The sequence below is a fragment of the Manacus vitellinus genome, unplaced genomic scaffold, assembly GCF_001715985.3.
Source record: "Manacus vitellinus isolate BGI_N305 unplaced genomic scaffold, ASM171598v3 scaffold_4_pilon, whole genome shotgun sequence".
In the NCBI taxonomy this organism is placed as follows: domain Eukaryota; kingdom Metazoa; phylum Chordata; class Aves; order Passeriformes; family Pipridae; genus Manacus; species Manacus vitellinus.
Window position 1 is genome coordinate 43,538,444 of NW_021940604.1, and position 13,031 is coordinate 43,551,474.

At 37.3% G+C, this 13,031-nt stretch overlaps 1 protein-coding gene across 3 annotated transcripts in view; it reads left to right on the forward strand.

The window, feature by feature from the left end:
• DST (dystonin) overlaps positions 1 to 13,031 on the forward strand; it is a 277,490-nt gene that overhangs the window by 175,657 nt on the left and 88,802 nt on the right. For all 3 annotated transcript variants that reach the window (XM_029962798.1, XM_029962799.1, XM_029962797.1), the window contains 8 exons: positions 1,267 to 1,812; positions 4,210 to 4,386; positions 7,018 to 7,141; positions 8,981 to 9,189; positions 9,459 to 9,776; positions 9,954 to 10,120; positions 10,639 to 10,795; positions 11,052 to 11,178. In XM_029962798.1, coding sequence (XP_029818658.1) covers positions 1,267 to 1,812; positions 4,210 to 4,386; positions 7,018 to 7,141; positions 8,981 to 9,189; positions 9,459 to 9,776; positions 9,954 to 10,120; positions 10,639 to 10,795; positions 11,052 to 11,178 — 1,825 coding nt within the window. The remainder of the gene's footprint in view (positions 1 to 1,266; positions 1,813 to 4,209; positions 4,387 to 7,017; positions 7,142 to 8,980; positions 9,190 to 9,458; positions 9,777 to 9,953; positions 10,121 to 10,638; positions 10,796 to 11,051; positions 11,179 to 13,031) is intronic.

Below are 13,031 nucleotides of genomic sequence, written 5' to 3' on the forward strand. Positions count from 1 at the left end.
CCCATGTTTCCAGACTTCAGGTGGAATTCCGTCAACCCCAGCTGCCTTCCCAATTTTCACCTGCTGTATGGCCTTAAGGGTTTCTCCTAAAGTGGGGGCAGTATCCAATTCATACTTCACTGGTTGTTGTGTGATACCCAGAACATTTAGGTGTGGGTTGATGGACATTTTAATGAAAATTATTATGCTTATAGCTGATACTATTTTGGATTTCCTTTCATATTAAAGAGAAACCCCAACCAAAACCCCTCAAAGCAACCTAAGAAAATAAGATACTTTGGTTTTGTGTACATGATGTTTTTACTTCCACTTTTTTGACAGTTCTTTTTTGCACCTAGTGCCTACTGAAAAATTGCCCACTGTACTCATGAAAAAAACAACAACGGTCTATTTTCATCACTATTTTACATGAGAATGGAAGACCTTCAAGAATGAAGAACTTTTTTAAAGAATATATTTGAATCATGGTTTTTATTTGTCATACTGTTCTAGTTAGTGTGGCTTAACTTTTTTTATCAGATTGAAAAATTTACATGCATAGACTCTCTCTTGATTTTGCATGTCAAAAGGACTTGCTTTGTGACTAACTATATTGATAAGAATCACTCCTCTTGATTTTGAAAAACAAAATTTCAAACCCCAGGTAATAATGTTTGTTCACTCAGTGTAAGGAGAAAGTATCTGTATTATGTTTGATGCTTTCACTCATTTTAGTCTGCTTGTCTGTAATGGTAGCTGCAATATAAGTAACAGGAAATGGACAGTTTTGATTTACCTACCTTTGAATGCTGTATTTGTTAAATCCCATTTTGAGACAGAGAAACAGGAAAATTTATATTACACTGAGCACACTACCATAAATGCTAAGTAATAAGCAAATAATTTATATTAGGGGAAAAGGTTAAAGAGATTGATAAAGTCTAGTTTTGCTCCACAGTGCTGTCTTTTAGAACTATAGGGTAAAATGTTTGTGTTATATATATCCAGACATTGCTGAGTTGCAGTGATTATTTGAAGACATCCATTTAGTCATGGCTTGTGTGTCTGGCAAAAATTACCATTGAATGTTGTGTAAAATTTTGAAACTGCATGGAATTATGATGACCAGGAGTGACTTAAATTACTGAAAAAAACATGGGCTTTTAATAAATAATATGAAAATTAGAAAAGCCTTTTATCATTTTGATAGACTTTGTTTTGTGTATCCTTTTCTAAGGAACCATCTGAGAAGGTGCTGGTCATAGTTTATTCTTCTTTTTCTTGTAGGCTCAGCATGAGAAAATTATTTCACAGCAGCAAGCTATCATAGTAGCAACTCAGTCTGCTCAAGCACTGCTGGAGAAACAAGGGCACTACCTTTCCCCTGAAGAAAAAGACAAGATGCAAAGGAACATGAAAGAGCTGAAGGCTCAGTATGAGACTGCTTTAGCCGAATCAGAACGGAAAATGAAACTGACTCATTCTCTAAGAGAAGAACTGGAGAAATTTGATGCAGACTATAGTGAATTTGAAACCTGGCTGCAGCAGGCAGAACAAGAACTTGACAATTTGGAGGCAGGGGCTTCTGACTTCAGTGGTATTATGGTCAAACTGAAAAGGCAGAAGAGTTTTTCAGAAGATGTTATATCTCACAAAGGTGATTTGCGGTATATTACAATTTCTGGACAAAGAGTTTTAGATGCTGCAAGGTCATGTAGCAAAAGAGATGGTGTGAAGGTTGACAAAGATGGTATCGATACTTCAGCAACATACACTGAAGTGCAAAATAAACTGGATAGTGCCTCAGATCGCTTCAAATCCCTCTATACTAAAGTAAGTTTTATTTATACTGAATTGGAAAGACTATTGTAATTGATTTAGCAGTTTGTATAGACAGGAGTTAGCTGATGAAACAAACACTGTGGGAAGTTGTAAATTCTTTTTTTCTCAAAGTCAAATAACAGAACAAGATGCTTTTCTAGAAGATCTGCTTTAGTCAAGTGCTGGACTATTTAACGTCTGAATGGATGAAATTTTCTACTTCATGTTATAAGGGACAAATGGAACCAGATTTCTTCATTGTTCTTTCCAGCCTTTAACAAACTCTGAATTTGTGGTGGTACAGGATATCTGAGTAACATTTTGGGGTGGAAAGAAATTGTAATACTTTTAGATGGATAACATTTCTTTATGTTACTTGCAATATTTCCTACAACTGCTTGTTTACTTGGCTTCCTATTAATAAAATGAGTGCAGTAAGAGAGGAACTATGCCAAGAGTAACATGCAAAATTTCAGATTGGTTTGTATCCTGAAGTAGTTTGTCCCAATGTGACCTTTGTTGTCTACACTAGGCATGCAGGAACATAGTCATTTGAAGATAGAAATTCTTTTCTGCTGCTCTGCCAAGTAAACATTTTATCTAACAATCTGAGATTAGTCTATAACTAATGAGTAATTAGCAATGCAAATCCTCCATGTACCTTAAAGAGGGAAGATAATCTATCTCTCTGTGCCAGGTTCATGTATGGAATCTGTCTGGTAGAATTAGACAAACATCACCAACTGGTCTCACATGCCAAATTTCCAGCTGTTTTCAAAAAACCAACACCTTGTTCAATATTGAAAATATTCCAGAATTTTGAACTTTTGGGATAATTATTAATTGAACCATTTAAGAGAGAGTTGCCGTCAGTATCCTTTGACCATGCCATTTCATAATTTTCTAAGATCATAGGTTCAAATTCCTTAGTAGAACTTCAGTGTCCACTGGTACTGTGTTGGCCTGCAACAGTGGCCATCTTTGTCTGGAAATTTTTATCTCTTTAAGGTTTTTTTGTCAGAAGTATAAATTATGTAAAGACACGGATTTGATTGCTTGATTACGAAAACAGTGTAAAACTTGTTTTCTCGGTATGTGAAGGTAGCTCTTCATTTACAAAAGCTCGTTTTCATTTTCCCATTCAACTTGTATGAACAGGGAAGCTAAAGCTTGTTAGATTTTCTGCAGTTGGTTTATTGGATTAGTCTTGAGTATGAATGTAAAGATTTCATTGCAAAATTTTCAGAGAGCTTTTTTTTATGCACATAAAAACACTACACCAGCAGCTTGATTTTTGGTCTCGTATTTGTCAACTTACAAATTCTGTTCTTTCCATATATAGATTTAGTAGAGTTATAGTAGACATACTTTAAATATTTGACAGTAATTATCCAGAGCAAAGTAGACTTTTCAAGTCTTGAAGGACAGAATTCTAAAAAGTGAGATCATCCCCAATTAGTGAGATCTTCTAAGTGGTAAATGAATTTATAGTAACCTTTTTGCCTTTTGTAAAAGCTTCTTGCTTTTAATAAATACTTATATTGCTTTTCCTTATATATATATGCATTTGCACATATGTGAGACGTTTTTATAGGCGTATGTGTTGAAGAAATCTTAAAGTCAGTTCTTGGTTAACTGGTTATGTAAATGAATGTGTTCTATGTCTGCCCACCAGATGGAGACCGAGTACCATATGTAAACATTAAAGTAAAGTGCCTGGAAGGTTCAGAGTATAAATATTTAATGTAACAGTTTGTAAATATTATCACTTGATACAATCATATTTTGCTTGTGAAACCATCTTCAGAAAGTCTGAAAGAGTTCCACTGACATTTTTACATGATAATTCACTGTAGACATTTTGGGGCATGCTGATGTATAGGACTAATAGGATCTTGTTCAGATGAGATTTTTAAGTGACCAAAACAATGCATATGTACAGTACTGAGCCATATCACTTTGGATTCACTATGCAGGTAAAGTATTTATGAAAGCAATACTCCACTGTCTGTATTTTAATGAACGTACATATCTCTCCTGATTTTTTTTTTTAATTTGTGGTTTCCACTGGCTACATTATTGATGTCAGAGTACTGATAAAGAATCTTCACACTGGTGAATCAAAAAGTATTCCTGAAGCTCTTCTTATTCTAGTGCTATGGGTTAGATTGCAGTTTCCCAATGTATCGGTAAATTGATCCTAAATCACCTTTCAGGAGCACAAACTGGGAAGACCTGCATAGCCTGTCCAGCTGTCATGTCTTAGTTCAGAAATCAGGTAGACAGTGGGATGATGGCAGGAAAAAATCATGCAGTATTTCAGGAAGGAAGGAATGTATGACTTTGGTATGGAATGCAGCACACAGTTTAATGCCTGGGTATTTGCTTGTTTGTTTTCTACTCTTTTAGTGTAGCATCCTTGGAAATAACCTTAAAGACCTGGTGGATAAATACCAGCATTATGAAGATGCCTCCTCTGGACTTTTGTCAGGTCTCCAGGCCTCTGAAATAGCTGTGAACAAACAACTATCAGAGCCAATTGCAGTGGATCCCAAAAATCTCCAAAGACAACTTGAAGAAACCAAGGTGAAAAGCTTTAAAAAGCAAAAGTACTTTTGTCCTAAAAGGAACTGCTTTTTGTCTGAAAAACAGGATGATCTAATATAATCCAAGTGGCTGCAGGCCACTTCAATTCTTGCCCTTCATGTGGGCATGCAACTTTTCTGGTTCTGGAATTTGGCAGTCGGGGGTGATACCTGAGAAGCACTGAAAAGAAAAAGGGGTGCCAAGACGGTATTAGCAGTGGTGAAAGCAAGATGTGTTTTATATCACTTAGCAAAATCTGGAAAGTTTTTGAATAAGATAGGATTTAGTGATTACAGTTGGCTATTGGAATAGGGCTTGGGATAGAATTCCTTATAGAGAAGTCCATTTGATTGTTGTCTGTGACTCTTGATTTTTTTCTGTTCACATTTGTGTGTTACTTCATTATGAAAGGGATCATACCAGATAAGCAGTGTGATGTGAGTAGTCTATTTGCCTGCTTCAGTTGCATCCAGTGTTATATACCCTGCAGAGAGTGAATGTAACATAATTTGCACTGTGCAGAAAACCAGTATTTTTTATTTTTCCCCACTGAGCATGTAACTCATGTCTTTATGTAAATCCTAGTAGAGGCAAAAAAAAGTTAGTGATAGAGCTTCTGAATGTAAAACTGCAGTCAGCTGCATGAAGTGTAGGTTTAGAGAAAGCTTTAGGAACTCAAGTATAAGGTCATTTATATGAAGTTTCATACACTCTGGCATCATTGAACTGACTCATATTTTCATAAACACATTCCATCACCTATAATATAAACAAACTGAAGATTATTTTTCAGTGAGCAAGGCTATTGGACCAGCATTTCCTCACTGTTTTATCTGTGTTCTGTGGAGTATCAGTGCAGGCTGGATATGTTTACTATTGACAAATCATAGTCAATGGCTTTTGGAAAGCCCATGCTTTAACCATTTCCCTTACATCAGCCTGAGCAGTAGTTACCTTTACCTATGGTACCTTTCAAATCCACATTTGCAATTGCCCAACACTTTGGTGCATGACATCAAAAGGAGACAAATAACAGCTATGTTTAAGACAACAAAATTAAAAGTGTAAGTTTTGGACTTGTAACAATGAAACAATTTAGGCACATTTGTGCTTCCAAGTGCTAGAAGAGAAGAATAACACCAATCACAATTTGAAGCTTCATTTAAACTTTTTGTTCCTTATGCCAAAGTGAATTCTATTCTCTATAATGCAAATTTTCATGGAAGTAATACAAAAGGAGTGAGTACTGGGGTTCTTTTTATGAAATGTCTAAATGGATTAGTTTCCACACAAAAGAGCACTCAATGAATATGAGTTGGGAAGAAGGGAGAGGGTACAACTTGTCAAAAGATTCAAAGGAAGAGAAAAAACAGGAGGCTGAAGAAAGAAAGCCAATTAATGAAAGCAAAACAAAGAGTATTTTGAAGAAGTCAGGTGTTGCAAGTTAAAGCTGTCCCTTGTAGCCAACACATGCAGCTGATAACCCAGCTAGACACAGACCTTGGCAGCATGATGAGGTCTAATCCTTTTATGGGGATTAACTGTTCTTCAGAATATTCTTCAGAGCCTCTGGCATCAGCTTGCTTGCCTTCTGCCAGCATACAAAGTTTTCTGGTACATCTTTTTTTTTTTTTCTTTCTTTCTTTTTCTTTTATATTTTTTTCCACACAAGTACTAGTGTAAGGGAAGTTCCTCTTCAGGTCTCTCTGAGATTCATTGTGTCAGTTTGGTTAGCAAGATGTACTGTGATCTGGTTGTACTCTGGAGGCCATTGTTGAATGCACTGACATGTCTTCTTTGTCCTGGCAGGGCACATAGCATTTACCTTTTGCTTCATATATTCATTGAGTTAGTGTGTATCAAAAAATAAATGAGAAGCACCTTCATTTTGGACTTGTATAACGTGCAAGTGAATAAAAACAAACGTACATCATACAGAGATGCACCTAGCACAGAGGCCTAAAATAATTTAAAGATTATTTACACTAAAGTACTTTGATGTAGTGGAGAGACAAAGCGACTTTTAGAAGTTGATTCATCCTTACTGTCTTTGACTCTGGAGTGAATCATGGCTGTGCTAGTATCTAAACATGTGTTCCTTGGTTAGATGGACAAACGCAGGAAAAATTCAGTGACACTGACTCCAGGAAGTTCTTGTCTGTGAAGGCAATCATATTGTTTCAAACTGTTCCTATTTACACTATGATATCAGCCTGATCCTTTGTCAATACTACTTGTGGTGAATGTGTAACTGCTGCTGCTGACTGTATGTTTTTCCCCTGAATTGTTGTCGGATGCTGAGTTGAAAAATATGTTTATTATATGGAGTCTGTACAAGTGGTCTTTAGAAACAATTAATCAAAAGACACATTTTGAAGTTACATGCAAGAAATCAGTTGAGTCGGACAAGCATTCTAAAACAGAAGACAAAAAAGATGGTGAATGAACTAAACAAGGGCCAGAAGGTCAACAGCATTCAGAGCCACTCATCAGGATTTTTCTTAGGGAGAGGTCAGAAACTGAATTAGTTTATTCCCAGCACTAAGTTTAGGTTGTATGATGTATCATACCTTGCAAATGTAACTATCAACTGTACTGAAAAGCATAACTGATAATAGTGAAATTTTACAGGTTCTTCAGGGACAAGTGTCTAACCACCAAATTGCTGTAGAAAAACTGAAAAAAGCTGCTGAAGTGTTATTGGATACAAGGGGAGAGCTGACACCAGACAAAGATGAGATTCAGAAAACTCTGGGTAAAATATTTGCTTTTCTTAATACCTCTTTTTATCACTTGTGTGTGCATGCAGGTTGTGGAAGAGACAAAATACAGAGCTTCCACATTCTTGTGTCACTGTTCAAGTCCATGTTTTGTTAAGTCGTAAGCCATTACAATACAGCAACTTCATTGTTGGTCTCTCTCCTACATTGATCCATATGCTTTTCACTTAAAAGCTGTCATTTCATTTTTGCACTTTTTTTTTTCCCCAAAATAGGGATTGCCAAGCAAAGGTAGTGATTTGCTGAGGATCATAAATTCTTCAGTGGGAAGGAGCATGTTCAGGTTCAAGAAACATTACTTTAACTACCTATTTCCAAGCAGTTATTTGAAGTTTACTGAGCTGAGGAATTATTTCCTTCTGACTTTAAGAAACTAACTGTGATGAGGTTGACCTTGGCTGGCTGCTCTTTCACTTCCCTTGCCCAAGCGGATGGGGGTAGAAAATAAGATGGAAAAGCCCGTGAGTTGAGATAAATACACTTACCAATTACTGTCGTGGGCAAAACAGACTCGACCTGGTGAAAATTAACTTTCATTTATTGCCAAATAAAGCAGGTTTCAAAAGTGAGAAACAAATACAAATTACAGCAATGCTATCCTCCACCTCACTCTTTTTTTCCAGGCTCACTGTCACTCCTTCCTTCCCAACTACTCATATCCTTCCTGCCAAACAGTGCAGTGTGGATGGAAAATGGGTGACTGTGGTCAGTCCGCAGCAGCTACTCTCTTCTCTGCTTCTCCTCCTCATGTGTTTCCCCTTCTCCAGTGCAGGACCTCGCCACAGGCTGAAATCTTTTGGGATAATAGGATGCAGTTTCTTCAGGAAATAACCACCTCCTCATGCACTGTGGTTATCTGCTCCAGCATGCTCCTCCACAGTTTTCAGGGGAATCTCCGCTCCAGCAGCTGGAACACGTCTTATCCCTCTTTCTTGTCTGACCTTGATGTCTGCAGGCTGGTTTTCCCACTTTCTTTTCCCTCATTTCTCAGTCCCATGCAGTGTTTTCCCCTTTCTTAAATACATTTTCGAGAGGCACCACCAGCTTGGCTGAAGAGATCAGCTGTGCCTTCTGGCGGGTCAGCTGTAGTTGGCTGAAATCATCTGTGTCTTTCATGGGGTAGCCCTTGGCCTCTTCTCATACAGGTCAAAAAACTTGTGACTAACAAAACCTTACACCACCAAAACATTAACACCTACACTCAATACTTTTCCACTATCAGTTGTGAGAAGTAGCACAGCATGACATTCACCACTGTCTAAAGTTTGAAGACTGTGTATCACACAACTCTCTCTTACTGGAATCCCAAAAGTAACTTGCAGAACAACAAAAAACCCAACTGTAGGCTTGTCTCTTTGGAGCTGGTGATGAAACTCCATAGGAGATATATGGAGCTTGTAACTTTCAGAGAGTTATCTCGAAAGTGTTGAATGTCTAAGGAAGAAACATCTGGAAGAACTTCTCAGCTCTCACAATAACACAAGAGACATAATTGTAGAAGACCTGTCTTAATAACCTGCTATTTTATTCTTGGTAACAGTCTACAGCTGTCTTAAGGTAGAGCTTCATTGGAACCAGTTTCTAAAGCTGGGCACTACAGCTGTAAGCTGCTTCCTCATTTCCCTTGTCTTGTGTGTTTCTTTGCTCTGTTTGAGGATTTTGATCTTTGATTCTGCATTATTAGTGACTGAAGCTGATATTTTTTTCTTCATTCTGATGTAGCAATTTTTGACTCAACTGGTAAGAACGGGTAAAACGAGTTAAAAGCTTAGTTTGACTAGAGGAAAATATTGAAATTATTTTCTCTTTATCAGATGGTATTGTGGAGAGGTATGACAATTTATCCAAATCTGTGAATGAAAGGAATGAGAAGCTTCAAGTAACTCTGACACGATCCCTAAGTGTGCAAGATGGTTTGGATGAAATGCTGGATTGGATGGAAGGAGTTGAAAAGGGCCTTAAGGAACAAGAACAAGTGCCTTTGAATTCTGCTGCTATTCAGGATATTATTAGTAAAAGCATTGTAAGTAGCATTCTTTGAAAGAAGAAACATATGTTTCATAATGCAGATTTCAAGAAAGAATTAAAATCTTAGTTTGTCACCTTTAATGGATTCAAAATACTTGATAAGAGGACTGTTATGTGAAGTAAAACTGCACATAAGGATTTTTGTAGCTGAAATAGATCTACACTGCTGGTCTAGCTGTACTGATTTATTGCTTTATATGGTGGACCAGGTTTACTTCTTAAAATTTAGTTTTAAGGAGTGCAAAGCAGTTCTGTTTGTTTCAGATGCTGGAACAAGACATTGCGGGTCGCCAAAGCAGTATAAACACTATGAATGAAAAAGTGAAGAAGTTCACGGAAACAGCAGATCCATCCACTGCATCCACGCTGCAAGCGAAAATGAGTGAACTTGCAGGACGGTTTTCTGAAGCAAGTAACAAGCATAGAGAGAAGCTTCTGAAAATGGAGGAGTTGAAGACTAAAGTGGAGTTATTTGAAGGTCTGTCAGAAAAACTTCAGTCATTTCTAGATGAGAAGAACCAGGCCCTCAGTGAGACAGAGGCACCAAGAAAAGATGTCAGTGAAGTGTCTCAGTACATGCAGGTACTGTAGCATTCAATTTGTATATATTGTGTATTTTTAGTCTAACTCCTCTAAGTGATTGAACAATAAATAAGGCATGCTTTTTTCCCAGCTTTGGTTGGTTAGCTAAAATCAAGAGTTTAATTTTCAACTAGTGATTGTTAAGTCTAGTATGAAGAATGTAATCCTATTTTGCAGGAAGCTAGTGTAGAATTGGCACAACACAAGAAGGATCTGGAAGTTTTGAAGCAGCTTCTTGAAGAACTTTCATTCCATGCTCTTCCTGGAGATAAAGCATTGGTATCAGAAAAAGTAAATGCTTTATCTAAGAAATTCAAAGAGGTAGAGGAGACTATAAAGGAAAAGTAAGTTGAATAATCAAAGTGTTTCCGCTTTGGCTAATAACATAGTGTGAATGTTGTGATGACTGCTATCCTTTTGTGTGCAATCTCAAGAGACTGCAGTTAACCAAAGTGAGGGATTTTTATTTAAAGAGAAAGATTCTATTTGAAAATGCCTCTGTAGTTAGTCTGTCTGGCTCAAGAGCACTAATATGGACTGTAAAGACAAGTAACTTTTCAAATTTGCAGGAGTCCTGACAGTTTTAAGAAAACCCTTCTCCCCTTCTCTGATAGAACAGAAATTGCTGCTTGTGTATATTGCTTTAGAGTACCATTTGGCATCAAGCTGCAAAGGAAAACTGGAGAAATTATAGAAGATTCCATATATAGCAAGACTAGATTTTGTACATTCTGCTTATATCCCTAACATTAGCTTTTGTGACACTTTGAATTTAGGAATAGTGATATTGGATTGATAATATCAGTTGGTTTAATTATCAGATGGAATACTAGCATTCCTTTAATTGTTTTTAATTGTCTAGAGAAGAGGATGTATCTTCTTGTCAGAAACAAATGGATACTTTTGAGCTCCTTGTAGAATCATTAAAGAAATGGATAAAAGAGACCACAGGACGAATTCCAGCAGGACAACCCTCCCTGAATACAGAAGAGTTAAAGAAACCTTTGGAAGATACACTGGTAAGCTATTGTAGAGGAAAAGTGAAATCTGGCTGAAAGAACTAAAGGATCTATTACAAACATTAAAGTACAGATTTAAGGTGTAAGCAGTCATAGTGACTGGGATTAGGGAACTTGCACTCTGCATTTACATTCACATTTCCTTTGCATGTTTGCAGGGGATTCCCAAGTAGCAGAGTTGTTCCTTTCTTTACAATAAATCTTTTAAGTCTGAAATCAGTTTTGTAATGATCAAATTACTATCTGTCTTAACCAGAATTTAAAAGATGAATGGACATTAAAAGCACCTGAACTGCAGAAAATGAATAGCAGAGGAACTTTGCTGTGTAACCTAATTACTGCTGTGACTTCTCCTGCAAAACTGAGAGCAGTTGCCAAGTCAGGTATGCATTTGTATAATCAGGTAAGCCTTATATTTCAGGAATTTTTAAAACCTTTAAGACAAAAATTAAAATATTTCACCTTTGGATTAGCATTCTGAATATTATGGCTCGTGAGAAGTCATTTAGCTATGTCTCTTCTGACCATTGTATGCTATGATTCTCATTCAAACTGTCTAATTGCTGTAGTAATTCAACACACATTCTAATTGTTTTACTCTGCCAAAATTGTGTAAAAGTGCTCTGATGTTAATGATTAACAGGTCCTAAAGCTGTTACTTTGGTATGTAGTTCTCAGATAATGAACAAAATAGCAGTATCACAGTTGCCTTCACCTCACCCCAGAAAGCTTCTGATACTGAGAAGTCGACTTACTCTGATCAGTGTTCATTGCTGCACTGTCTTCAAGTCTGCAAGCAGGAGAAATACAAACCTTGCTTTTGCAAACACTGATGTACCTGCACAGAGATACCTCTTTAATGGCCAGAAGGCTATTCTGTGATACCAGGCAAACACAGAAGGGTTTGCAGAGTCATGGAATTTTTGTTAGAAGAGTAATGAGGACATGATTTACCTAAAAAGTGAGCCTAGGCAAACCTACTTGTCCCAATATAATAGTGTAATTAATGCTAGTCAGTGTTTTAGTTGAAACAACAGCACAGAAGGGTAGCGACTTCATATCCCAGCATGATTTTCCTGGGCCAAAATGTTTTTTCAGTCTGGACCTTCAACTGAATTCTTTTTTACTGGTAATCAGAATTTAAAGGCAGCAAGTCTATTTTCACGATTTTCTGTACTCCAGTGTCAAATGTTAATTTGTTCTACAGAAACGAGTTATTCTTCTAAGTATCATTCCAGCTACAGTTCAAGGATGTGGTACCTTGGGTGTTTTAATGACCATAAGCACATTTTCAGTCAATTCTTGAACTGACTAGGTCTGGAAATAAATTCAAGTGTATTGGCCTTCATTGGTCAACTGCAAAGCACTGGGAGGATGGGGACTGCCAAAGGATACCTAGTGGGAAAAAGTAGAACACTTCCTTTCTCACATCTCTTTGTAGTAGCCGCCTGTGGTTTCATTTTTGTTTGAACTTTTAATAAAAATCTTTCAAGGAACATTTCGGAACCTTATTTGGGCTCCTTCCTCTAGCTCTTTCTCTGCTTCTATGCATCCAAATAGAAAAACGGTTAAATAACTATCATGTAAGAGCAGCTGTAATCCTTCAGGCTAGAGCATTTGCCCTCCTAGACAAGAGCTTTACTGTGTTTCACTTTAGCACAGTTAAAAATACTAAAGTTGAGCTAATAGAGCATGAAGATTTACAAGACTCTGGCAGGGGCCTGTGACTTCTCTTATCTGGTTTGTTTTCTCTTGCCATCCTCCAGCTGCCACTAATGTGGTCCTCACTGTCCAGCTGGTACTGTAGGGTGGATGCATAGCCTTTTCCAAGGAAACCATTAATCTTTCTCTGTTAATTGCTCAGCTGGGAATACATATGTGCAGGAGAGTGGGAAGTGATTCTCCTTGCAGTTCTCTGCGCATGATCACGTGCCCCAGCTCTGTGTCTGACAGTGTTTTAGAAAGCTCATGTAGCTCTGGTTCCAGAGGCTCTGAAATTATTTTAATTAGTAGGGGTGTCTGGATGAGTGGCTGCCTCCAAGTGACAGTAAGGACTTCAAGTCTAACAGTAAGGACTCCACTGAGCAATCCTTGTCATGGAGCACGTGCTGAAGTCTTGCTTATGACAATACAGGGAGGGATTAATCCAATTGGTATCAAGAGCTTTTTGTGCAGAGGTACAGTGGTAAACCATAGAGTCATTTAAGTTGGAAAAGACCCTTAAAATCATCAAGTC